The following is a 26280-nucleotide window of genomic DNA, read 5'->3' on the forward strand; positions in this document are numbered from 1 at the left end:
TTAGGATAAAAATAATTTTTGTAGATGGTTGAGTATTCTTTCAGAAATTTTCATCAATATGTTGCATTTTTAATTATTTTTCTTAAAACATACTATTTTTGGAATGTTTTCCTTTTTCGAGAAATATCGTAGATTTGGATTTGTGATATAGGAATTAGGATAACAAGTATTTTTGTGGATAGATAGATGGGTATTCTTTCGCAATTTTTCATCAATATATTGTATTTTTAAATATTTTTCTTAAAAAATCTATTATTGGAAAGTTTTCGTTTTTTAGAAAAATATTGTAGATTTGGGTTTGTGATTTTAAAATTAAGATAACATGAATATTTGTGGATGAATGAGTATTTTTTCAGGAAATTTTCATCAAAATGATGTATTTTTAAATAATTTTCTTAATAACTGATATTTTTGGAAAGTTTTCATCTTTTAGAGAAATATTGTAGATTTGGGTTTGTGATTTTAAAACGATATTTTTGGATGGATGAGTATTCTTTTAGGAAATTTTCATCAAAATGTTATTTTTTATATAATTTTCTTAAAAACTGCTATTTTTGGAAAGTTTTCATTTTTTTGAGAAATATTGTAGATTTGGGTTTGTCATTTAAAAATTAGGATAATAAGATTATTTGTGGATAGATGAGTATTCTTTCATATTTTTTTATCAATATGTTGTATTTTGAAATAATTTTCTTAAAACTGCTATTTTTGAAAAGTTTTATTTTTCACAGAAATATTGTAGATTTGGATATGTGATTTAGAAATTAGGATAAAAATAATTTTTATAGATAGATGAATATTCTTTCATAAATTTTCATCAATATATTGTATTTTTAATTAATTTTCATAAGCATACTATTTTTGGAAAGTTTTCCCTTTTTAGTGAGATATTAAAGAATTGAGTTTGTGATTTCCAAATTAGGATAACAAGTATTTTTTGGATAGATAGATGACTGTTCTTTTACAGTTTTTCATCAATATATTGTATTTTTAAATAATTTTCTTAAAAGTTGCTAATTTTGGAAAAATTTCATTTTTTTAGAGTAATATTCTAGATTTAGGTTTGTGATTTAGAAATTAAGATAAAACGAATATTTGTTATGGATGAGTATTCTTTGAGAAAATTTTCATCAAAATGTTGTATTTTTAAATAATTTTCGTAAAAACTGTTATTTTTGGAAAGCTTTCATTTTTTAAAGAAATATTGTAGATTTGAGTTTTAGATTTTTGAAATTGGTAGATACAAGGAATACCCCTATGAACACCATCTCTGATATCATCGTATATATAAAAGTGTGTTGAGTGTCCTCGAGGCCATGTGAAATGACAGTAAAATACTGTCGTCCCCCAAATATTTGGTCTAAACGTAAATGACCAAGACTTATTCGGAGCTAGAATTTTGAGACCGAGATTGTCGTCTGGGGACTTACAGTGGAGGTTTAATGTGGAACCATCACCGAGGCGATTTGTTATCCTCACTATTGATTTGAGAGTAGAGATATTTGGATGAACATATGAAGCAATGGTTTCAGCTTGTAAGAGAGCTATTTGGATGCGTAGAGATATTATCATTACCACAAGAACTTGTATTCTTTGGATATTTGCCATTTTTTAAGAACTGAATGTTGTGAATGATGTTTGTTTCTTTTGCATTGATATATATAACAAGCGTTCGATGAGATGTGCATGAGGACATTGATTTTGTTCCAAATCATAATGGGTTGAATACATTGTATTGTGTTACAAAAAAGAAGAAGAAAATAATATATAACTGTGTCACAAAAAAAAGATATATATATAACATTGTATTGAAACAAAGGAATATTCACAACTTACTAGATTTTAATCCAGGTTTTCAAAGTGAAAAATATTTTTTATCAACCGAATTTTGATTAAATTATTTCTAAATTTTGTACATAATTTTGTAATTTAAAATTTTATACATAATTAATTTTATGTAGGTTAAATGTTAGAGTTTTGAGAAGAATTATGATGTGCGTTATATATATTTGTGTGTTTTAAACATTTATTGAAACATAGGAATGTTGATGTATGTTAACTGTTAGTTTTGAGAAGAATTATGATGTGCGTTAATAATCGTTATACATATTTGTGAATTTTGAATAAATGTATTGAAACAGAGTAATATTATGGTTTCTGGTTGAAAAATGAAATCAATATTACCATTGTCCATTCAAAGTTGGATTAGTCTTATATTATTAGGTTTGCAATATGGATTTTAATCTAATTTTGGTTCGATGTGTTCCGATTTATTTCTAAAAATTATGTTTATGAATAAATACTATACAATGTAAAATCTGAATATGGTTAATTTTGTATGATCTCGGTTTAGAGTTTAATCAAATCTATCATTATTTTCAAATAAGTTCAAGTTGTAGAAATTTAAGTAAAATAATGAAAAAAGTATACATATGAAAATTACTTGCTCCAATTCTAACATAGGTCAAATACATTTGGTCTTTTGGTTAAATCTGCACGGCCTATTTCGGCCTATATTCCACGTACAATCGACGCATGGGTTACTCTTATGAACACCATCTCTCTAATCATTATAAATATCAAACGAATGTGCTTCTCGAGCCCACATTAAACGACAATAAAAGAGGGTTGTTCCAAAAATATTTGGTCTAAAATCAAATGACCAAGAACTATCCGGTGCGAGAGTTCTGACACGGAAATCGTTATTCTTAGACTTACAATAGAGGATTAGTGTTAAGCTACCACCTAGACGATTGCTAATATAATTTGTTCTTTTATAAAATATATACAATTGGTTCACTACATTGTCTTGAAACAAAAGTATATTAATGCTTTATGGTTGAATTTCAATATTTACGCATTGTTTATTTAAAGTTGGATTAGTCTTATATAAGGTTTGCAATATGGATTTCAGTCTTATTTTGGTTTACTTACTATTTGTTCGGATTTTTGTTTCTGAAAAAGCATCCAAAGTAAATTATCACCAAATATGGATAATTCGATATATCACCAAATATGGTTTCGGAAATGTAATAAAAAAAATATAGATATATATATGTAAATTACTTATTCCAATCATAACATTGGTCAAATCTATTGGTATTCTCGTCCAATCTGCATGGAAGACTACGGTTTATATTCCACCAACATAAGTAGCATGGATTATCAGTCACACGATCTCTGTCATCAACATAGATATCAAACCAATGGGATTCTCCACTCCAATTAAAATTACAAAAAAAGAGTGTTCCGCCGAAAAAAGCTGGTTTAAACTTGAATGACCAACTATTATTCGGTGCGAGAGTTTGGACACCGAGATCGTCATCCTTAGACTTACAATGGAGTGTTAGTTTTAAGCCGCCATCAAGCTTATTGGTAATCTTCACCGTTCTCTCCTCACCAAACATACTTTCCACCCGTGACGCCGCCAAATGGACGAATAGGAGTATGACCACCACGTAAACTTCCATCTTCATTTTTGCTATATTTTTTTTTAATTCAAAAGTGTATTATACGAATATTATTTATAGTGGTATTCAAAAGAAACCTTTGATGAGCACATCTTGTTGTTGATTCTGTTTGGATTTTTTAGGGTCAATAGTACAATGTATATTTAAACAAAAGTTAAAGCTAATATATAATCAAAACGTTACATATCACGTTACAGATTTTACATTACCATATATAAAGATATTTTTCCATAATTATGTAATTCATGTTTAGTGAATGTGCATTGCCAAATATCTTATCATAAAAGAAAAATCATTGATATCATATTGTAAAATTTGCAAGATATTTGTTTATCTTACAAAATATTGCATTTTAGTAATGATAACATGCAGCAAATATTGTGATTGTGATTTTCCAATAAATGTGTAACAAAACTGTAACGAATATTTGTTATTGCAAAAATGTTGCAATAATCATAGCAAATAACTATTGGCATAAATAGAAGTTGCAATCTTTTTGTTGCAATATGACAAAACTATTAACATTCGTTAGTCGTCGTCTTTTTGTATATATCTTATATTCTTTTAATCCTAGTGTAATATAATAATATATTTTTTTTTTGGTAGGTATATAATAATATATTTGATGTATGTTAACTGTTACTTTTGAGAAGAATTATGATGTGCATTAATAATCAGTATACCTATTTGTGAGTTTTGAATAAATTTATTGTAACAAAGTAATATTAGTTTTTGAAAAATGAAAATCAATATTTACGTGTCCATTCAAAGTTGGATTAGTCTTATATTATAAGGTTTGCAATATGGATTCCAATCTAATTTTGGTTCAATGTGTTCGATTTATTTCTAAAAATTATGTTTATGATTAATTAGTACACAATGTAAAATATGAATATGGTTAATTTTGTATGATCTCAGTTTACAGATTTTATATTACTGTCGTTTATAAATATACAGATATTTTCCTATAAATATGTAATCCCTCACCATTTTGGGGCTGCATCCTTTAAATCGCCAGCTAGTCTCTGGCATCGTATATGACAGCCATCTCAGAGATATCTTGTATATCATTCTGACGTTTAGTATAAAATCTTTCCTGATTTTGTTTTTTTAATCCACCACCAATAAATGATATGATCGCGTAGTGAATGCATTGCTAAAAAAGTTTAGAATATGTGTTGGATTAATTTCAGACGTCAAAACTATTGGTTAAAAATCTTTATAATATGTGGGGTGTTGTATACCTTATATCTAGTATGATTCATTAACATTAGTCATTAGTTAATCTTATATTCTTTAATCCTAGTGTAATCTAATAATAGTTTTTCCGTCCTTGGATAACAAATTATTGATAAACCACGTTAACTTTTTTTTTTTGTAATTCTTCTGTTTTGGTATTAACTAGAATTTAGCCCGCACATTCGTGCGGGTATTTATCATTTTATAAACTTTGAAATTATCATACAATTTGTGAATATATGATTTATATTTTAGTGTTATGTATTATATAACTATTAAATTTTATTGCTTAGGTTTCTTATTATTTTATTAATATATAGTGATTTATTTATATCTTTTACTCTTTTATTAATTGTTATTACATTTTCAAGTTTGGTACAATTAATATATAATTTTAAATAATCAAATTAAGAATCTTCTTCAACATATGATTTTTTTGAAAAATATATAGCTGTAGAAATAAATTTTTAACATATGTTAATAACTTTATTTTGGTACAAAATATTATGTAGTTAACTAATTTTAACCCGTTTAAAGGTAAATGATAATTTATTTATATGAAAGCTTTTCTAAAAAATAATTAAGTTAATACCAGTTTAATATATTTTTTCATATTTTTATATAATACTTGTATTTTAATATTAAATTTGTTAAAAATAGCATAGAATTTTTTTTGTTTTATAATAAAATTTAATTAATATTAATTTACATTATATCCTTAATTACGAAATTAATTAAACAATATTTAATTAAAAAATATTTTAAAAGCTTAATAAGATTTTGTTAGATTTTTCTCAACATATTTTGCTATAACTAAAAATAAAATTAAAATTTATAGTTAAAATTGATTTATTATTATATTTTTATTGATTATTATGTTATATTATGTTATTAATGAAATGAATCTATTGTGACTTTTTTAAGGTGGATAAAAATAGTACTTCTCTTTTAATGGAGAAGATGTATCCACTATAATAATGTGGTAATGTGAGTCTCTGACTGATGTGAAATAAAAATGTTGGAATACTGATTTCCTCTTCTATTATTATTAAAAAATAGTTTAGAACTTGCAGTATTGATTTCATCTTATAAACAAACTCTTTTTTTCAACGACTGATGTGAAATAAAAATGTTGAAATAAGTTAAGAACAACGTCCATTTCATTAAGAACTTGGAATACTGATTTCATCTTCTATTCTTAAAAAAAAATAGTTTAGAACTTGCAGTATTGATTTCATCTTATAATCTAACAGTCTAACATAAAACAATTCGCACAACATTTGATAATAATATCTAAGAAACGGTTTAGTAAAAAAAAAACCAAACCGGTGCTTTTAATTTTTGTCGGACTTGGTGAGATGAACATGTTGAGGAAGGAGACTATAATCGATGTGAAGATCGTCCAATATTTTCTTAATAGCCAAAGCCTGTTCGGACCTTCTGATATTCCTCTCACTGTATTCCTGAAACGTGATGGTGTGGTTGCTGTATAGAGCCATCTTCATCTTGTTCATGTTCTCTATCTCCTTAACCACCACCGTGTGTATAGGTGACCAATGATGCGGATTCTGCGCTCCAAGTAACTGATAGTTTTCCATACAAGCAAAACCAAATCAAGAACTCTTTCAAGATTTGATCAAGAACAGTATCAAACGAGTGAAGGGTGGTAACTTACTCAGCGATTCTTTCTTTGAGATTGGTGTTGAAAACGCTATAGAGAACTCCACTGTTTCACTCATATCTGAAATAGTTGCTTATCGGTTTCGTGGCTAAAACTGCGTTAGGATAGTACACTTTCTCGTTGTCAAGCTTCAAGAACACTGTAGATAACAGATTCATCTCTTCAACCAGCATCTGAAAAGATCGCAAAACTGTGAAGCCGAAGACATATAGTATACGAAAAAAATGTAATGGATTCTTTTGGTGGTGAGTGTTTTAACCGGGACACCATCGACAACGAAGCGATCACCAACATCATAAGGATGCATAACGAAGACAAATATAATGGATTCGAAGAGATTTTTGCAAGTGTTTCTGATAATAAAAGCCAGAGCCACCATTTGAGTGGAGAAGAAGAGCAAAACTTTAGTAGTTGCTACTTCAAGAAGCAGGAGCCAAATGACAAGGGTAACCACCATCAAGATCGCTGTTACAAGTTTGTTTAACTGCTTAACCGCTGTTTTTGTGTCGTTTAAGGAATGCGCTAGAGCTTTCCTGCTAGTGTACACCTTGACCTGATCATATAGCAACAACAACACGAGTGGTTGAACTCAAGAAATACAGACTCTCATTGGTAGTAGCCAGTCCAATATTTTTGAATGCCCTAAATAAATTTTCAACAATATACTTTTTACATTTTTACTTAATATAATATAAATTACATTAAAATTTTACAAACTAATTTAATACTATTGTCGACTGATTAAGCTAATTTCATGAAATTAACTGTACTGCAATGTTAGTCAATATTATCATAACATTTGACTATAATTGAGCATGTTAAAACAGATTTTCTATTTTAGAAATCATAACTATTTAATAATACACTTACTTAATATGTTTATTAATAATTTTTTTATAAACAATGTTAAAAATTCTTGCAAATATTACTACTATAAATATATTATAAATTCTATTTAAATACTAACAAAAAGTTTAATATGTAAAAAGTAAATAAAAATATACCCCTCAAATTATGTGTTTTAATCAATCACTTGCTCTCTGGCCCTGCCTTGGTAATAACTAATCTTTAAGAACAAAGTGTTTGGGGAGACTTACCACCCACTCTGTGAAAGCTTTTCTGGTGATTTTACCAGTCTCAGCAGCACCATCAAACAATGGATACACAAGATCAACCTCTTCCTTAATCATTTGATGATACTAATTGACGAATGCTTCTTCGATAGGGAAGGAGGAGATGGGTAATCCATTTTCGAGCTCACGTTCTTGATCAGATTCTTTCTGATTGCTCATGTTGAATTATTGCTCCGACAACTACATAGTTGGCTTCCATCTTCTCGATGGTTCCTCCAACATCAACGCTGCAGTTTCCACCGGTTCCATCTTTGGTGTCTATAGCCCCTCCGCTGTAAATGAACTACTCTCCCTCACCTTCCACATGGCCACTCAGAAAAGATACACAATGTTCATAATGTTGTTGATCTACTGCTGTGTGTTCCTTGCAGCTTTGGTCAGAAGAACAAATATGTATAGTAAACGCGTGACAACCTGGGCACAACTTGCTATATAGCAGCCAGCTGCTGTATGTATTCGAGCTCAGTCATCTTCGTTCTTACTCTAGGGAAAGACGTCTGCAATGTACGGCGAGTTTGTCCTCACGCAAGAGAACATTGAGATCCCCAGAGCCGGGAAAATATATTCTTTCAATGAAGGAAACTACCAGATGTGGGATGAGAGTCTGAGGAAGTACATTGATGAACTCAATTTGACCCTGGTCCAAGTGGGAAATCTTACTCGGCAAGGTACATTGGAAGTTTGGTCGGAGACTTTGTTGTACAGTGGGATTTACGGGTTCTGCCAAGAGCAAAAACGGAATGCTTAGGCTTTAGTATGAGTGTGTACCGAAGAGTTTCATGTTGAACAAGGTTGGGGAAAAGGTAACTCAAAACACATGCCATGTTTAGTTTATTACAGTAGCTTATATCCAAAGTTTGGGTGTCATCAGACAAAAAAAGTCATAGGGATTCCTGACAGATACATCAATGGGTTCCGCTTTACAATGGAGCCTAAGAAGAAGTGAAGATGCTGGAGAAGTGTACTTGGCTCGAGTCATGTACCAAACATAAGCCCTTAGACTTCTAATGTAAGCCATTTTCTGACTACATGGTACATCTGAAGTTCCCAGTATATGCATAACTGATGACAGTTCTATTTTGTTATCTATGTCAATACGTATCCGATGTTTTACTACAGAGCCAAAACCAAGTTAAATTTATACAGAAGCTTAGTACTAGGTAAGGAAAAGTCACGTGTTGTATTTCCAAGATTCATGATTTTTATTTCTGTAACTATTATTGTATTTTCGAGATCAATGAACTAACCCCGATTAGCCAAAACCAAGTTTTTTTTTTCTTCTAAAAAAGCATCAAAAGTAAATTTTATCATCGAATATGGATAATTATGTATGATTACAGTCCAGAGTAATCAAATCATGAATATTCAGAGAAATTCAGGTTTCAGAAATGTAATAAAAAAATATTCTATACTCATCATTCTAACTCAGAAATGTAATCGAATCTATACTATACTAAAAGGAGGATATAAGCTCATCTTAGAGTGTCCACGTAGGCACAAAAAATCGTCCAATCAGAGAGTCCGAAGTTGCCACGTCATCTCATTTATTTTTTCGCAAAAAATGAAAAACCAATGCAAAGGAAAGGATCGAACCCGGGTTAGAATGACATGAATATATGAGAGATACCACTAAGCCATTGAGACTTTCTTGGACACATATACAAGAATCACTAAATATGTAATCACACTCTTACGTACATTTACAATAATATGGATTCAACTTTCAAGACTCCAATACATTGTTTTGTAAGAAAAAATAAGTAAGTGACTAAGCTAATATATTCTTTGAAAGTGTGAGAACATTGACATATACCGCAAAGAAATAGATTTTTGTTTTCGTGACAAAGTTAAGAATTTTGTAAAAGTAATTTTAACATATAAATTTTCGTGACAAATATGAAAAAGCAAAGATTTTTGTACAATTTTGACAAAACAACTCAAAACATAGTTCTCTAAAGTCTTAATAAAATATTATTTAAGGGTGCAATAATTAAATATATCAATTCAATAAATTTTGTAATTTATAAACAAAACAATAACACAACAAATTTTGAAACATTTGTTTAACCTATCGATTTCTTTTCATGAGAATCCAACTAAATTCAATTTTGATTAAATTCAAATTGTAATAATGTATCTTTTTGAAGTTACAAAAAATAATGTTTTTTCTTTATTACACTTGCATTATATATAGATTTCATATACACAAATAAATATAATATAACAACATAAGCTTGCTTTCCCCGATTCATATGAAAACTTTTTAAGTTATCTACCAAAACAAATTAATTAAATAAATCAAATTGTTAGAATACAACAAATTAAAATATAATTTTATTTTAAATTAAATTATTTAAAAACTGATTTGATGGTAATTTTTATGACATATATATATTATGTGAAAGAAATATAAGCTTAATATGGAAAAAAATCTTAAATACAAAAAACTCTAAAATTAACAAAAAAAACTAATAAAAATTAAACTATGATATCAATTGAAAGCTTCTTAGAAAATATTAATAAAATATTTAAGCGATAATAAGACAAATTTGATTTTTTTTTTCAGCCAAAAGTTTATTATTAATTAGCATCAATTATATCAAAATATTTAAGAAATGATGGACTTAAATGATATATGAATAGTAGTACTTTGTAAAGCTAACTTAGATAACACATCTGCACATCATTTCCCGTCCTTTTTGATGTCTAAATTCAAAATTTTCAGAGCAGTTATTCCACAAAGAGATCGTATGAGAAATTATTTTGATATTCATATTTGTTTCTTGACTGTTAAGAAGATTGATAACCGTAAAAATGTCTCTTTCGAATATTATATGTCTATAATCGAATCCCCACCATGAGACAACTTTGTTTAAAAAGTAAATAATTTCATTTTTTATATTATATAATAAATATATATATATTATTTACTGATAATAAAAATATAGTTATTCATCTATCACAAATATCTATGCAAATATGTGAATCAAGTACAACAATCAAACAACATAACGATTTCCACAAAGAAAATTTAAAATAAATATATTTATGTTATGTAGTCTTATTGTATATTCTTTAAATAATGTAATACAATATTATACATTATTTTTTTAGAATTGAGAAATACATATATATCAGTTAGACAAATTAAGCGATAATTAGACAAATTTTTATTTTTTTGCTAGCCAAAAGTTTATTATTAATTAGCATCAGTTATTTCAAGATGTTTAAGAAATGATTGACAAAAAGATAGAATGGACATAAATGATATATGAACTATGAATAGTATTTTGTAAAGCTGACTTAGATAACACATCTACACATCCATTTTCAGTCCTTTTGATGCTTAAATTCAATTTATTCAGAGCAGTTATTCTACAAAGAGATCGTATGAGATTGTTTTGATATTCAGATTTGTTTCTTGACTGTTAAGAAGATTGATAACTGTAAAAATGTCTCATTCGAATATGATATGTCTATAACCGAGTCCCCAACATGAGACAAGTTTGTTTTAAAAGTAAATAATTTTATTTTTCTTATATTATATAATAAATATATATTCTTTACTGATAATAAAAATATAGTTATTCATCTATCACAAATAACTATGCAAATATGTGAGTCAAATAGAACAATCAAACAACATAATGATTTCCAAAAAGAAAATTTAAAAAATATATTTATATTCTGTAGTCTTATTTTATATTCTTTAAATAATGTAATACAATATTATACATTATTTTTTTAGAATTGAGAAATACATATAAAATCTTGTTAAAAAATCTAGTATGGATAATTACTCATCATTCTAACTCAGGGTCATCTCGAATTATTTATGGGTCCTGTTCAAAAATTATTAATGGTATATTTAATAATGTATTAAAGTAGTTTTAAAAATTTATAGCTTTATTTATTTATATATTTGACGTCTCTTTATTTAATTTATATATTTATTTTTAAAAATTCTTAATTTTTCTTTTATCTGTTAAACTGTTCCACTTTTTTCTTTTTTTTTTTGAAAAAGGGCATTAAACTGTTCCACTTGCACGTAACGTGCTGTTAGACGGCATTTTTCCAACCATAACATATATCTCTACCGGAACTGTCTTCAAGTCTGCATACCTCACTACGGTTTATATCCCACAAACAAATATGCCATAAGCATGGTTTATGACCATCACCATCTCTGTCATCATCATAGATATCAAACCAATGGGATTCTCCAGCCCACATAAACTTACAAAAAAAGAGTGTTGTGCCGAAAAACGATGTTTTAAACTTGAATGACCAACTACTATCCGGTGCGAGAGTTTGGACACCGAGATCGTCATCCTTAGACTTACAATGGAATGTTAGTGTTAAGCCACCACCAAGCTTATTGGTAATCTCCACCGTTCTCTTACTAGAAAAATCAAAAAGTTTATTGGTAATCTCCACCGTTCTCCCCTCGATAATAGTTTCCACTCGAGACGCCGCCAAATGGACGAATAGGGATATGACCACCACATAAACTTGCCATTTCTTCATTTTTGCTATACTTTTTTTTAAGTTCAAAGTGTCTTCTACGAATACTATCTGTAGTGGTACTCATAAGAAGCCTTTTTTGATGAACCCATCTCCTTGTTGATTCTATTTTGGTATTTTTAGGGTAAAATAGTACAATGTATATTGAATCAAAAGTCAAAGCTAATACCTAATCAAAACGTTACATATCACTTTACAGATTTACATCAACATATATTTAAAGATATTTTCCCATAATTGTTTAATTCATGGTCTACTGGATGTGCATCGCTAAAAATCTTATCATAAAAGAAACATCATTGATATTTTTTTTTGTTTTAGGTTTGCAAATTAAACTGACACTACGTCAAAACTATTGGTTAGAAATCTTGTAATATATTTCCTTCGTACCACTTTAAGTGGTGTTTAGAGAAAAAAATTTGTTTCAAAATGCGGAGTTTTTTCTTATTGATTGAATGAGTTTTATTTAATGATATTTTATGTAACCAAGATAAATTATATAGAAGTTTGTATTTTCTTAATCTATGTACAAAAACCTTAAAAACCAGTTAAAGTTGTACGGAGGGAATATGTGATTGTGCTGCCAAATAAAAATGTTGAGATATGTTTGTAAGAAACTCTAACAAAATAAATAAATTAAAATTTTATAGATACATATATTGGTTCAAAACTTTTTACTCAGATATATTAAATCTAAAACTAATCCAAATAGAACCAGATTCAATAAGAATTTAAGAACTAATCCCAATAGATCCGATCGATGATCCACACCTAACATGAAAACATGAATATGTAAGATCAGGAGCGGATCTACCTTATATAAGAGTGCAATTGCGCTCACCCACAATTTAGTGATCAATCTAATTTTGTTAAAGATCAATTTGTTGCATCCACAAAAGAATATGATTCCGCATCCATTGTTTATTTTTTGTTCCTTAAAATCAAAATTAGAGATGACTTTAAAATGGATATTTGATTACAAGAAGTATTTTGGTTGAGTCCATATGTATTAATGTCACACAGATATGTATAGTATACATCTGGGTTAGAAATGTAAATAAGTCAAAAATAATTTTTTAAACACTAGCTAAATTATTATATAATTTTTATTACAAATGATGGAGTATTTTTTCTTGAAAAAAAACTAAACTACAATCAATATATACAATATTACTGAATAATTTTTTGGATAATTTCACGACAAACTCTCTCTATAATACTCAGACCGACATATAGTTCTGCATGTACAACATTATCTATGGACATATTATTTGCAGGATGCGATCACAATAAGCGGCTCTGCATGCATCACTCTGAAACTTCCAATAAGCATGCATATAATATACAAGAAAATGTATCCTCTAGGAAACTAACCCCAAACATAGTAAAGAGACCAGAATGTTTCTATGGTAAAAAAATAATTAATATATGGATTAGAAATAGAGAACGCAAAAATATTTGATAAATAACTAAGTTTTAATAACATACTAGATTATGACTTGTCCTAAAAGGGCGGATATATTTTTTGTTTTATATTTTTTTAAAAATGGTAGGTATATTTTTGTTTTATATTTTTTTTTAAAAAATGGATTTATGTTTTAGTTATATTTGTGTTTTCCTTTGTACTGTATAGTATTTTTTTAAAAATGATTAATAAGAGATTTTTACAATTATATTAAACTGTATCTAAAGCCGGTTATAACCAGTTCAGGCACTGAAAAGGGATTACGTTTTTAGAAACAAATAATTAAGGATTAGACAGTCTTTTCAATTCGTCGTCTTCCCCTTGGCCCTGTAACCCTAAATATTCAGCCATTCTATTTTTTTCAAGATCTGTTTTTTAATTCTTTCATCAATTCTTTTTCGCTGTTCTTAAGTTTGTTAAATTCCACAAAACTATCAACCATTCATCGGCTTTAACACAAAACTAACATTATAAAAAGATTTATCAAAATTTCCAGTCAATCATTTTTACTCCGGTTAATCGGCAATAGAATCTCGTTTTAGAACAAAATCTTGCTGATTCTCTACACTGAGAGTATAAACCTTAAACTTTGCAGTTAATCTTCCTCGTTAACTGTTCAAATCAATTTCAAAATGAAATACAACAAAATTTATTTTGGAACAAAACATTTTAGAGAAATATCAATGAAAAATAAAATTTTAAAAGTTGGAAACGCAGAAAATTATAATCATAAAACTTTCTTTGCCATGTTTTTAAAATTCCAGGGTCAGTTTAGTTTGATCATAATCCTGTCATCGTTCTGGAATTAAGTGTCGTGGTCATAATTTTTGTTTGTTAGTGATAATTAATTGATGAAAATAAAAAGTGTTTGGAAAGAGAATGTGGTAACTGTTTTTGGTAGAAAAAAAATATAACGTGGCTTGAATTTGTTTTGATGTAAATAGATACAGTTATATATAAATCAGTAGATTGCATGGAAAAATAACAAATAACTAGATTTTGACCCGCGGCGGGTATATTTTTGTTTTAATTATTGTTTTAGAAATTTAAGTTTTATAATTTGTTTTTTTCTGTATTTGTATTTGTGTTTTTATTTGTAATCAAATTTGTGTATAAATTTTAAACAAAATCAATTTAATAAAATAATAGCAATTTAAAAGTTAACCAACATATACATGTTTCTTTGTAATCATATTTTTCTGTTTTATATTTTCATATTAGTTACCTAATATAATCAGTCAAGAATATTTCGTAATCAACTTGAAAATCAAAATGTTATATTCTATTAAACATTACATATATATATTCGAATGGTTTTAAAGTGTTAAATTTGAAAACCAATATCAAATCCAACCCGCACCAAAACCCGAAGAAAGTTTTTGAAAAATGTTTGATAAAAATAATTTTTAAAATATTATGTTAAATACATATATATATTTATCTATATACATATGGTTTAATATGTTTTTCACTAACTTTAAGTAAAATCACATTTAATAAAAAAAATTAATCGAATAATCTATTTAAAACCTGTTAAACCCGTCATCCTTAGAGTTTAGACTAAAAATTAAGCGAAGAACACCATGCATGGATGGATGCTGAGGTCCCATATTGACTATTATTAGATCTTTTATTTTTTATCGTTCATCAACACACTTCCATGTTTTCTTCACAATCACTCACAAATGTAAGTCCAAATTCATTATTCATTAAAATTAATTATTTAAAAATATATTTATATTTTATTACCTTTTTTTCCATAAACGATTATGAAAAATTCATTACTTATTAAAAAAATACTTAACTAATATTTTCCTTCGCAACACATGAAAAAAAAATCATTCTTCTGAATCTCCATCTCAATATTAGAAAAATTATATCGTTTAGATCCGATTTGCGGAATACGCAGATGCCTAGAGAGACGCGTAGACCAATTTTTAAAACACTAAACTTATGGCCAATTTTTGCTTATGGTTGAATGCCAATATTTGGGCATTGTCTATTTAAGTTGTGTTAGTCATATACAAGGTTAGCAATATAGATTTTAATCTGATTTTGGTTCATTTTCTCAGTTTTTTTTTCTCTAGAAAATCTGTTTATAAATAAATTGTATCCAAATTAAAACCTAATAGAGTATGAATAATTGTGTATGATTTCTGTCAAGAGTTTAGACAAATCTATCATTAATTTTCAAAGATATTTAAAAAATCAACTAAAATAAATAAAAATATATAAATTACTTATTCCAATCATAAACAAATCAAATAAATTGGTCTTTTGGTTAAATCTGCATGGCCTATTCTTGTCTGTATTCCACGTACAGTCGATGCATGGACTACCCTTACGAACACCATCTCTATAAAAAAAATTTTGTAAACTACACCACATCTATAATCATCATAAATATCCAACGAATGTGATTCTTGAGTCCACATAAAACGACGTCAGAAAATGAGTGTTGTTCCAAAAATATTTGGTCTAAAATAAAATGACCAAGAAACTATCCGGTGCGAGAGTTTGGACACCGAGATCGTTATTCTTAGATTTACAATGGAGTGTTAGTGTTAAGCCACCACCGAGGCGATTGCTGATCTGCCCCGTTGTTTTCATAAAAGCCCAATGACAACTACATGAACTTGCGTTTTCTTCATAGTTGCTACCCTTTTTAAGTTCAAAGTGTTTAATTACTACGAATAATATTTTTGATACTACGAATAATATTTTTGCAGTGGTAATGATAAGAAGTCTTTGATGAGTCCACATCTCGTTGTTGATTCTGTTTAACAAAAAAAATTGCTCAATAGTACAACGTATATTAAAACATGCATATTACATTTACAGATTTTACATTACTGTCGTATACATTTTTTTTTTCCTCAAATTGAAATTTATATATAAACGAAACCAACATAAATTGAATCTTCAGAAGTTCAAAGATGACATACCATCTGGATCACAAAAACCAATCAGAAGTTCAAAGATGACATTACTGTCGTTTACATATATTAAGATATTTTCCCATAAATATGTAGTCCCTCACCATTTTGGGGTTGTATCCTCTAAATCGCCAGCTACTCTGCTAGTCTCTGGCATCGTATATGACAGCCATCTCAAAGGTATCTTGTATATCATTCTAACGTCTAGTATAAAATCTTTACTGAAATTTTTTTTAATCCATCAACAATAAATGATATGATCGCGTAGTGAATGCATTGCTAAAAAAAAATTAGAATATGTGTTGGATTAATTCTACGTCAAAATTATTGGTTAAAAATCTTTATAATATGTGGGGTGTTGTATACCTTATATCTAGTATGATTCATTAACATTAGTTAATGTTATATTCTTTCAATCCTATTGTAATCTAGCAAGAGGTTCAAAGTATAGTTTTTCTGTCCTTGGACATAAGTTCATAAAGTTGTTCAAAAAAAAAACGGACATGAGTTCATAACAAATTGATAAACCATGTTAACTTTTTTTGTAGTTCTTTTTTTTTGTATTAATGTATCCATTATAATAATATAGTATGTGACTGATGTCAAATAAAAATATTGAAATAAGTTTGGAACAACGTCTATGATTTCATCTTCTATTCATAAAAAAAAAAAAAAAGTTTAGAACTTGCAATATTGATTTCATCTTATAATCTAACAGTCTAAGATAAACAATTCACCACAACATTTGATAAAAATAACTTAAAAACGGTTTGGTAAAAAAAACCAAACCGGTGTTTTTAATTTTTGTCGGACTTGGTGAGATGAACATGTTGAGGAAGGAGACTATAGTCAATGTGAAGATCCTCCAATATTTTCTTAATAGCCAAAGCCTGTTCGGTCCTTCTGATATTCCTCTCACTGTATTCCTGAAACGTGATGGTGTGGTTGCTGTATAGAGCCATCTTCAGCTTGTTCATGTTCTCTATCTCCTTAACCACCACCGTGTGTATAGGTGACCAATGATGCGGATTCTGCTCCAAGTAACTGATTGTTTTCCATAGAACAAAACCAAATCAAGAACTCTTTCAAGATTTGATCAAGAAGAGTTTCAAATGAGTGAAGGGTGGTAACTTACTCAGCGATTCTTTCTTTGAGATGTGCGATCTTGGAGATTGGTGTTGAAAACGCTATAGAGAACTCCACTGTTTCACTCATATCAGGACTTCTGAAGTAGTTGCTTATCGGTTTCGTGGCTAAAACTGCGTTAGGATAATACACTTTCTCGTTGTCAAGCTTCAAGAACACTGTAGATAACAGATTCATCTCTTCAACCAGCAACTGAAAAAATCGCAAAAATGTGAAGCCGAAGACATATGGAAAAAATGTAATGGATTCTTTTGGTGGTGAGTGTTTTTACCGGGACACCGTCGACAACGCAGCGATCACCAACATCATAAGGATGCATAACGAAGACAAAGATAATGGATTCGAAGAGATTTTTGCAAGTACTTCCGATTATAAAAGCTAGAGCCACCATTTGAGTGGAGAAGAAGAGCAAAACCTTGGTCGTTGCTACTTCTAGAAGCAGCAGCCAAATGATAAGGGTAACCACCATCAAGATCGCTGTCACAAGTTTGTTTAACTGCTTAACCGCCGTTTTTGTGTCGTTTAAGGAATGCGCTAGAGCTTTCCTGCTAGTGTACACCTTAACCTGATCATATAACAGCAACAACAACACAAGTGGTTAAACACAAGAAACACAGACTCTGATTCGTAATAACCAGTACCAGTCCATATTTCTGAATGTATTAAACAAATTTTCAACAATGTTCTTTTTTACGTTTTTTAAATATAACATAAATTACATTACAATTTCATATCCTAATTCAATTCTATTAATGACTGATTAAGATAATTGCATGATTAGTCAATACTTATCATTAACATTTGACTATAATTGAGCATGTTAATACAAAATTTTATATTTAAGAATCATATTTTTTAATAAAACACGTACTCAATATATTTATAAATTAAAAAAATTCCATAAGCAATATTAAAGTCCTACAAATATTACTATTATTATAAATGAATTATAAACTCTATTCACATAAATACTAACAAAAAAAATAATATGAAAAATAAATAAATATATATCCCTCAAGCTATATATAATCAATAACTTTGCCCTCTTGGTCCAGCCTTGGTAATAACTAATCTCTAAGAACAGAAAGCATGAAAGTGTTTAAGGAGACGTACCACCCATTCTGTGAAAGCTTTTCTGGTGATTTTACCAGTCTCAGCAGCACCATCAAACAAAGGAAACACAAGATCAACCTCTTCCTTAATCATGAACCTAAGCAAGTCTTCCTCCTCTATGAAACTAAAACAATAACCAAAAAAGCAGAGATCTCCATTAGAGAATGCACAGAGAAAAAAAGTATATGTATATTGGTTATTTACTCACTCGAAGCAAGGCTGAGCAACATTTCTAAAGACATGATAAGCAGCAGCCAAAGCCTCCATCTCACTAGTAATCTCCCCTCTATCACCTTTCTCTTTCCCATCGCCAAAAGCCGCCGTCTGATCCAACGTGTCAGAGATAGTAGACAGACCCGAAGTCCTAACCGCTTCCATCAAAACCCTCATCGTCCAAGCAGAGACTTTCTCACGCTTCATCTTGTGAACTTTCCCCATATCAATCACTTTCTTCTCCTTAACCTCTCCCTTCTTCACCACGCTAGCGAAACTCAAATGCCCTGTCCCCGGCTCCCGCCCCACCCTCTGGGCCTCCTCGATGAGCGGAGGCCCAGAGAGCGTCTGGAGGACGTACTGGTGGAACACGGAGTCTTGAATCCTATCGAAAAAGTTAACCACGTTGAAGTTCGCCGCGAGGATCTTTAATAAAAGAGTTTTTACCAGCCAGAGGAATGATCCGGTTAGAAGAGAGATGAGAGTTCTCGTGATAGCGGTGAGGATCTTGGTGGCCCCGGGGGAACGATCCACGTCGCGGTTGAAGAGGAACACCCACGCAACAAGAATCAAACTAAGCCATATAAAGACTTGAACGCTCTTCTTTAACCCGTGGACGAAGTAGAGCACTTTTCTTCTTAAGAGAAAGTTTGTTTCTATGAGGAAGACGACGAATCGCATGAACCAGTTCGTCACCAGCATCCCGCTGAACGTGACCATCACGAGCACGCACCATTTCCAAACTTCTAGCCCCCAGAAGGTGTGTTTCTTCAGGGAGTCGATGGTTAAGCTACAAACCAAAGAGGCTAAGACCGCTAAGAAGAAAGCTATCTCTATTAAAGTCAATAAGCTGATCTTTCTACGCATCTCTTTGCTCAGCTTCACCTTCTTGTAGATCTCTTCGTCTTCGTCCTTCTCCGCAGCCTCGACGGCTTTGCTTGGAGTGAGAGGTGTCGTTGAGCCGATGCTCCTTGTGGAGTTGTTGTTAGGAGAAGCTCTTCTGAAAGAGAAACGAGCGCCAAGCTGTTCTTTAACTTCCTCCTCTAGGTTGCTTGTGTCTACAGGACAAGGTGGTTCAACAAAACGGGATTTGGATTTGGAGTAAACCGACCTCGCAAAAGATTTTCTCTGAATTAAACCGGCGTTGCTCAGATTGGGAGATCTGGGAGGCTTGTGAGGGCTACCAGTAAGCTTAGAGATCTCAGGAGAAGAGGTTTTATTGATGGCAGAGTCTGGTGAAGCCATCTTTGATGAAAGCTCACCTGAGACGTTGATAACAACTTCTGTTTTTCCATTGCTACTCTTGCTTCCTGTCATTCCTACACTACTAGCATCCATTTGACAACAAACCGCTCTGAAAAATTCTACAAAAAGACAAGGATTAAGAACACTGTTGGGGTGATAAAAACCTTAAAGGCCAAGGGTTTAAGAAACTCTAAGCTCTTTCTTCTTAGTTAAAAAAAAACTTAAAATCTTCTAGCAGAGATGTGTAAGAAAGTAAGTGGATTTACACAGGAAGATTAATCTAGAGAAACTTACTAAATAAAGATCTAAACCCTCAAATAAACATATACAAATCTGTTACACCAAAAAAAAACATATAAAAATCTGTACTTACCAGTAGTGTTCTTCTTCTTGCTCAATCAGCTCATTCTTGAGAAGAAGGTCCCAGAGAAGAGCTGAAGATAAAGGGAGCTGTTAGGAGTTTCAGTACACACACAACTACCACTTTTAAAGAGAGAGAATTCAATTATTTCGAAAAAAGGAGAGAAGAAAGTCGATAATGACCTCAAAGAGAAGATGATAATAGCAACTGAACAAGAGAGGTCATGGCAAAAGTTTTGCCTGAGAAAATGGCTTAAACCCCAGAAGCCAACAAAAACAAAAAGCCAAATGTTTTAGTATGAAGCGATGAAAGATTAGAAAAAGGGAGGTTTGAGAAGACAGTACATGAACAGAACACTAATTAATAATTACCTCTAAAAGCCGGTCCAAAGAGTGAGTGAGAGAGATCTCGAGACTTTTCAAGCCTAATAACTTGATAAACTATTTACAGTAAATTGGAAACTGTGATTTAACATTCTTTTTATCATTGAAGATGCTAAGATGGTGGTGGAGTAAGTAGCAATGATAAAAGTATTTAGAATAGTAATTGCTAACTCCTGACAATATCGTTTACAGCAAAACTATAGTTCAATATTATTATATATGTATTGGGGTAAATGTCCACACACTTTAACTTTTTTCTTTTGTCAAAGTACTTAGATAACCTAAGTACTATTTATTATTAAATACTTTTCAGAACTCCTATGGTACTGCTAAGCTGACACACAAAAAGACAATGCTCTGTGCTAAAATGTCAAAAAATAAAATATGAATTTTGTAAAAAATTTATGTTTTCCACAATTTCAAACTTCGGGCAAGAAAATTCAAAACTGAAGTTGCCAACCGAAAAGTAATCAAAACTGAAGTTCCAAAAGGATTAATAAACTATAATTTCCAGCTTTCTAATTAAAACACAACTTTTATTTATTTATGGGGTTAAAAGACACCAAATAAACATAATGATTTTTTCGTTTGACTGTGACAAGTGTGGACAGTGGCCATACCACTCACTGTCTCAATCGATTAGCAGCAATTCCATTACATCTTGCTGGAGAGCTATTATTAGTCATTCCGGTAATTAACGCGCGTGCATGGCATGACTAATATCTATTATTACTACTATTACTATATAACTAATTGTACTTGGTGGCTGCTCTTTTCTTCATCATTGGTGTCTGGTCTCGTGGAAGATTATATATTGTTTAATTAATAAGCTTTATTTTTCAACATCTAAATAACGTGACTATTATCGTTATGGGTTAATTAAGTTTGACTAGTGAGGTTCATTCGAGACCATCCAAAGCCTAAAACGAGTACATCCAAAGTGTCGGCATCGTCGCTTTAACAAGATTTTTTTTTTTTTTGACAAGATTTAGAGACTCAAACCATTCCACATGATGATGTCTCGAGTAACCAGTTTTAGTGCCATTCATGGTCTTCTTCCTTTCCTTTTGTTCTTCATACGGTTCCCGGCTTCCCGTATGTTTCTTTAAGTCGTTTCCTTCACGTTTGCAAGACCAATGTTGGAGTTTAAGACCTTTGAGATAGCTCTCCGTGGTAGATACGTTGGGGATAAAATATTAGGAAATTTTGAAAAGATCCATTATGATTGAGCAAACAAGCAAGAAACTCGCTCTTGATAAAACTAGTAACCACAAACACATACCCATCGATCATCATCTTTATTATAGAAGCAACTTTCACCTTCAAAGAGAAGGAGGCACGTACTGTCTAGACAAACTAAACAGATCTTTACCCTCAAATGGCGATGTCCATTCTCTCCCATTCCCCACTAAAGCAGCTTCCTGCACTCCCATTGCCATGCCCATCGTTCTTGTCCTTCCATTCATGTTTGCTTCATATGGGGATGATGCCGCTACGTACTGTTGTTGGTTTGGTCTCGGACAAGCTAGGCCTCTGTCTAAACTCCAATCAATGTTGTTGTAATCCGAATATCCCGCTGATCCATCCGTGTTCCAGTCCACCCCAGATGAAGATGTTGATCCATACCCCGAGAAGAGCCCAAGAGAAGCAGCTGGTGCCACAGCATGCTGTGAAGAAGCAGAACCTCCTGCCGTTCTGTGACCGTTGTTCCCCTGGCCTTGATATTGTCGGTACTGAAGCTGCTGGTACATCAGATTTGAATTCAGATCACTAGGAGGCAGAGTTCTTGTGGGCAAGTAACCGTTAGATTGTGCCGCCTCAGATCTATTTGCAGAGTACCATTCGCTGCCTCCTGATACAGTAAAGGATGAATTCATGGTAGAGACAGGTAACTGAGTGCGTTGTTGTTGCTGGTGCATCGCCATAACTGGTTCCCTCTGCTGAAGTCTCTTGAATTGACTACCTTGAGCCGCCACATAATGCGTTTCTTCTCTTGGCCGTGGCAGTTGTGTCTGTTGATTTAACATGCGTTTCTTCTCTTCCATGGCAGCATTCTGTTGCATTTTCAACCACTGCAATTCCGTGTGAATTCTATCTACTCTTTCGTTTCCGGATTCTCCATTAACATAGCTGGATCCTCTGAGGTAACCGAGACTCTTTCGGTCTTCTTCTCCCCCTGCAGTATACATACCTGAGTTAGGTTGCAACTGGGCGGCTACTCTGTTTTGGCTTTCCTGCACAGAAGGGACTCCGCTAACGGACGCATTATCACTAACATCCTCTGCTTTTACTGAAGCAGTAGATTGCTCTTCCTTCTGTCTTCTTAACGATTCCTCTGCTTTCTCAATATCCCCTTCCGCTGTAACCACAGCCTTTTCTACATCCTGCTTTGCGCACTTATATTCCCTTTCCAACTCCAAGATTCTCCCCAGCTCTTGCGATATGTCAAGCTTCAAGCTCCCAGAGGCGGGATCTAGTTTCGTATCAGCTACACTCGCCCCACTAGCATCAAGCAGCCAATTAACAGACTCTTCTAGCTTCCCTTCATTCAACATCAGAGCGTAAGTCGCACGCTCATGAGAAATCCCCATCACTATGACCTGCACCTGCTGAACAAGGACTTCGAGTTTCCTCGACATCAGAAACTGACAGCACCGCTCATGCAACTCCTGAGCTCGCTTCTCCTTCTGCCGCTGGTGCTTTCTTTCGTTCTTCAGCCGCATCTTCTCTCGCTTATCGTTGTCAGCTGCTCCGGGAATGGCTTCTTGCTTTGCGGTAGCTGTCGTAGGTGGTACTTTCTCTTTGTGATCTTCCGAATCGCCTGACCAGCTACCGTTATTAGAGACGGAATCGCAGTCGGCTCCGGTTGAATCTGAATCATCAATGCTTCTGAAACGGCCGTTGTTGTGAAGCGATGAGGAAAGAGTTGACTCAACGGTCCCCAAAAGAAGATTGTAAGCACCACCAGTAGTTGCACCTATGGATCCAGAGGCTTGGCTTGGTGCCTTCTGTGAATCGTTCACGATCTTCTTGTCTCTTGATTTGGTCTTGGATACAGTAGACATCTTCTAAAACACAAAGTTAATCCTGCAATTCACAGAGAAAACAAGAATAGTCAATACATAGCAGTAATCTTCTCGTTGAACATCAAAGATCAATGAAGAGCATCAACCTAATAGCGAATATCGAAAACGCATAGATTCATCGGAAGAGCGAAACAAGAAATCAAACAACATTTCTATAAATACTTCCATCGAATATGGTTCAAAGAGCAAAATCTCGAGGCGGAGGATGATCTAAGCAGGCGAATCCGAACCATAAGTCATTGATTGAGCAACGAAGGGACGAAATTCGAGCGAATCAAGAAAACCTAAAGGCGATTCTGATGAATAATAATCTAAGTCGTGGTATAGATCAGTGACGAGAGGTTGCCAGAGAGAGAGAGAGAGAGAGAGGGAGGGAGGGAGAGAACCTGATTGATCTTGATCGGCGTCGTTGACGGAGATGCAGATCCGGAGAAAAAGAAGAAGCTGAGCTAAGGCGATGAGGATGAGGAACGAGAGGAGTGCGATGTTATTATGAGAATAATACCAAATGTCTCGGCGTTTCGATTCCCCCCAAATCGATTGTTACGAGGGAAAATAAACCAATTTTTTTTAACAGAGTGTATAGTAAATCATTTTTAACGATTCTGAGCCATTTGATTTATGTTCTTCTACATTTTCAGTTATTATTTTTTTCTTTTTCATGATCATTTCAAGTTGTACTTGTTTGATTTCAGTTGTCACAAACTGATTAATAAAACAAATTTACATTAAAATAAAGTGTAAATCTAAAAATACATACTTACGAAGTTATGATCATAACGAAGAAAGCAGAGTCTAGGTCTGGGACGGATCGGGTATCCGGACAATTTTAAAGTATCTGGATTCGGATTCTTATCCGGCGGATCCATAATTTTACTATCTTTATCCGGATCCGGGGTTTTCGGATATCAGGGTGTCAGATATTTTTCTAAAAATTGTAATATCCGGCAGATATCCGGATTTGGATCCTTAAAATAAATAAAAAATAATATTAATATATATATAAAGTATTAACAATAATTTTAAAAATATATATATTGTCTTTAATTATTTCTATGTATAATATCACAAAATTTACATAAAATTTATATATACTATTATAAAAATGAAAATATATTAAATAAAATTAATTTATATATATATATATATATTACTATTTTTGAAATATTTATTAATAAAACTTACGGATCTGGATATCCGGGCTTAAAAATTAAGATATCTGGATCCGGATCCGGCTTTGACGGATCCAACATTTTACTATCCGGATCCGGATTTGACCCCTTCGGATATCCGGATTTTCGGAACGGAGATCCGGATCTCGGATAAAAGTCCTAAGCCTAAGCAGAGGTGAGTATTGAGCATAAATTTCCTCTTCCGTGGTTATTTATACTTTACTGAGGCTGTTTTGTTTCAGCCAGTAGAAACAGTGAAAAAGATGGAACTTACCAACATTCAAATCATGCACATTCATCCAAGCTGTCACACCATGGGAAGGACCTCTATCTTGTGTCCTAACTTACATAGATTTATGCTTTTTTTTAACACAACATAGATTTATAATGTATATAAACTTACTATATAACTTAATTATTTTTAGACTGTAACTGGAAATAGATTTTATGAATGTTCGGAATGAAAGGAATTAGAAAAAATGGAATGTTAACATTGGAATGGTAGCAGTTATGGAATAACTTAAAATTAAATGAACTTTATCGTAGAAAATATTTTTCTAACATAAATGGTAATATTTTATAGGAATGGAATGTAATGACATTAACTGTAATTTTAATTAAATTATTAAGACTATTCTCGTTATACTAAGTAAATGCATCTGACAAAAATATAGTTGCTTCTTCTGATGATTTGTAAGTTTGATCACTACAGAGTGTTTAAATAAGAAAATATGTTGTTATTTTTAGTTTAAGGTTGTAACAAATCATAGAATCTACTAGAATTTTTAAATTTAAAATCATAACAAATCTACCATTTGACTGCAAAAAACTAAGTACCATCTAAACATAATTAAAAATATCTAATTTTGTTTCATTCCATCCATTCTTGTAACTTTTTTCTTCTGAATGATTTATTATTGTATTTCTTATGTTTCTATTTATCCCATAGGAATTATTGGAATATGATCTTTTTATTTTATTTTATGTAACTGGTAATTTTATTTTGGAATCAAATGGAATGACCCATTCCACATATTACAATTCCAAATTTTGTTGATCCAGTTACATCCTTAATGTGTATGTTGATTTGTTGACATAAAAAAACTACTATCT

General features: G+C 31.4%; 3 protein-coding genes and 1 pseudogene across 4 annotated transcripts; 1 reads left to right on the forward strand and 3 right to left on the reverse strand.

Moving 5' to 3' along the window:
• Positions 1 to 1059: 1059 nt before the first annotated feature.
• Positions 1060 to 2628, reverse strand: LOC125584063 (S-protein homolog 4-like). Its single transcript, XM_048751917.1, has one exon. It carries the CDS (start codon positions 1606 to 1608, stop codon positions 1147 to 1149), a length of 462 nt encoding a protein of 153 aa, XP_048607874.1. The 5' UTR covers positions 1609 to 2628; the 3' UTR covers positions 1060 to 1146.
• A 5052-nt stretch (positions 2629 to 7680) lies between these two features.
• LOC106355896 lies at positions 7681 to 8531 on the forward strand (annotated as a pseudogene).
• Positions 8532 to 17122: 8591 nt separating this feature from the next.
• LOC125584064 (mechanosensitive ion channel protein 10-like) lies at positions 17123 to 20778 on the reverse strand. Of its 2 annotated transcripts, none has more exons than XM_048751919.1 (7): positions 20709 to 20778; positions 20539 to 20599; positions 18916 to 20284; positions 18708 to 18831; positions 17866 to 18159; positions 17584 to 17786; positions 17123 to 17492 (listed from the first exon to the last, which is right to left on the reverse strand). In XM_048751919.1, the coding sequence occupies exons 3-7, from the start codon at positions 20256 to 20258 to the stop codon at positions 17246 to 17248; spliced, it is 2211 nt and encodes a 736-aa protein (XP_048607876.1). In that variant the 5' UTR covers positions 20259 to 20284; positions 20539 to 20599; positions 20709 to 20778; the 3' UTR covers positions 17123 to 17245. The 2 variants fall into 2 exon arrangements, with proteins under 2 accessions (XP_048607876.1, XP_048607875.1); XM_048751918.1 differs by having other exon boundaries at positions 18916 to 20274; positions 20709 to 20772.
• A 1335-nt stretch (positions 20779 to 22113) lies between these two features.
• Positions 22114 to 24583, reverse strand: LOC125584065. Its single transcript, XM_048751920.1, has 2 exons — positions 24382 to 24583; positions 22114 to 23996 (listed from the first exon to the last, which is right to left on the reverse strand). Exon 2 carries the CDS (start codon positions 23972 to 23974, stop codon positions 22232 to 22234), a length of 1743 nt encoding a protein of 580 aa, XP_048607877.1. The 5' UTR covers positions 23975 to 23996; positions 24382 to 24583; the 3' UTR covers positions 22114 to 22231.
• Between the last annotated feature and the right edge of the window lie 1697 nt (positions 24584 to 26280).

The sequence above is a fragment of the Brassica napus genome, chromosome C3, assembly GCF_020379485.1.
Source record: "Brassica napus cultivar Da-Ae chromosome C3, Da-Ae, whole genome shotgun sequence".
NCBI lineage: Eukaryota > Viridiplantae > Streptophyta > Magnoliopsida > Brassicales > Brassicaceae > Brassica > Brassica napus.

Coding starts and splice junctions, on each gene's coding strand:
- LOC125584063 (XM_048751917.1), bottom strand. CDS start 1,608: ATGGCAAATATCCAAAGAATACAAGTTCTTGTGGTAATGATAATATCT.
- LOC125584064 (XM_048751919.1), bottom strand. CDS start 20,258: ATGGATGCTAGTAGTGTAGGAATGACAGGAAGCAAGAGTAGCAATGGA. Junction 18,832..18,915: donor GTTGCTCAGCCTTGCTTCGA/GTGAGTAAATAA, acceptor TTATTGTTTTAG/TTTCATAGAGGAGGAAGACT. Junction 18,160..18,707: donor AAGCTTTCACAGAATGGGTG/GTACGTCTCCTT, acceptor TTATATGATCAG/GTTAAGGTGTACACTAGCAG.
- LOC125584065 (XM_048751920.1), bottom strand. CDS start 23,974: ATGTCTACTGTATCCAAGACCAAATCAAGAGACAAGAAGATCGTGAAC.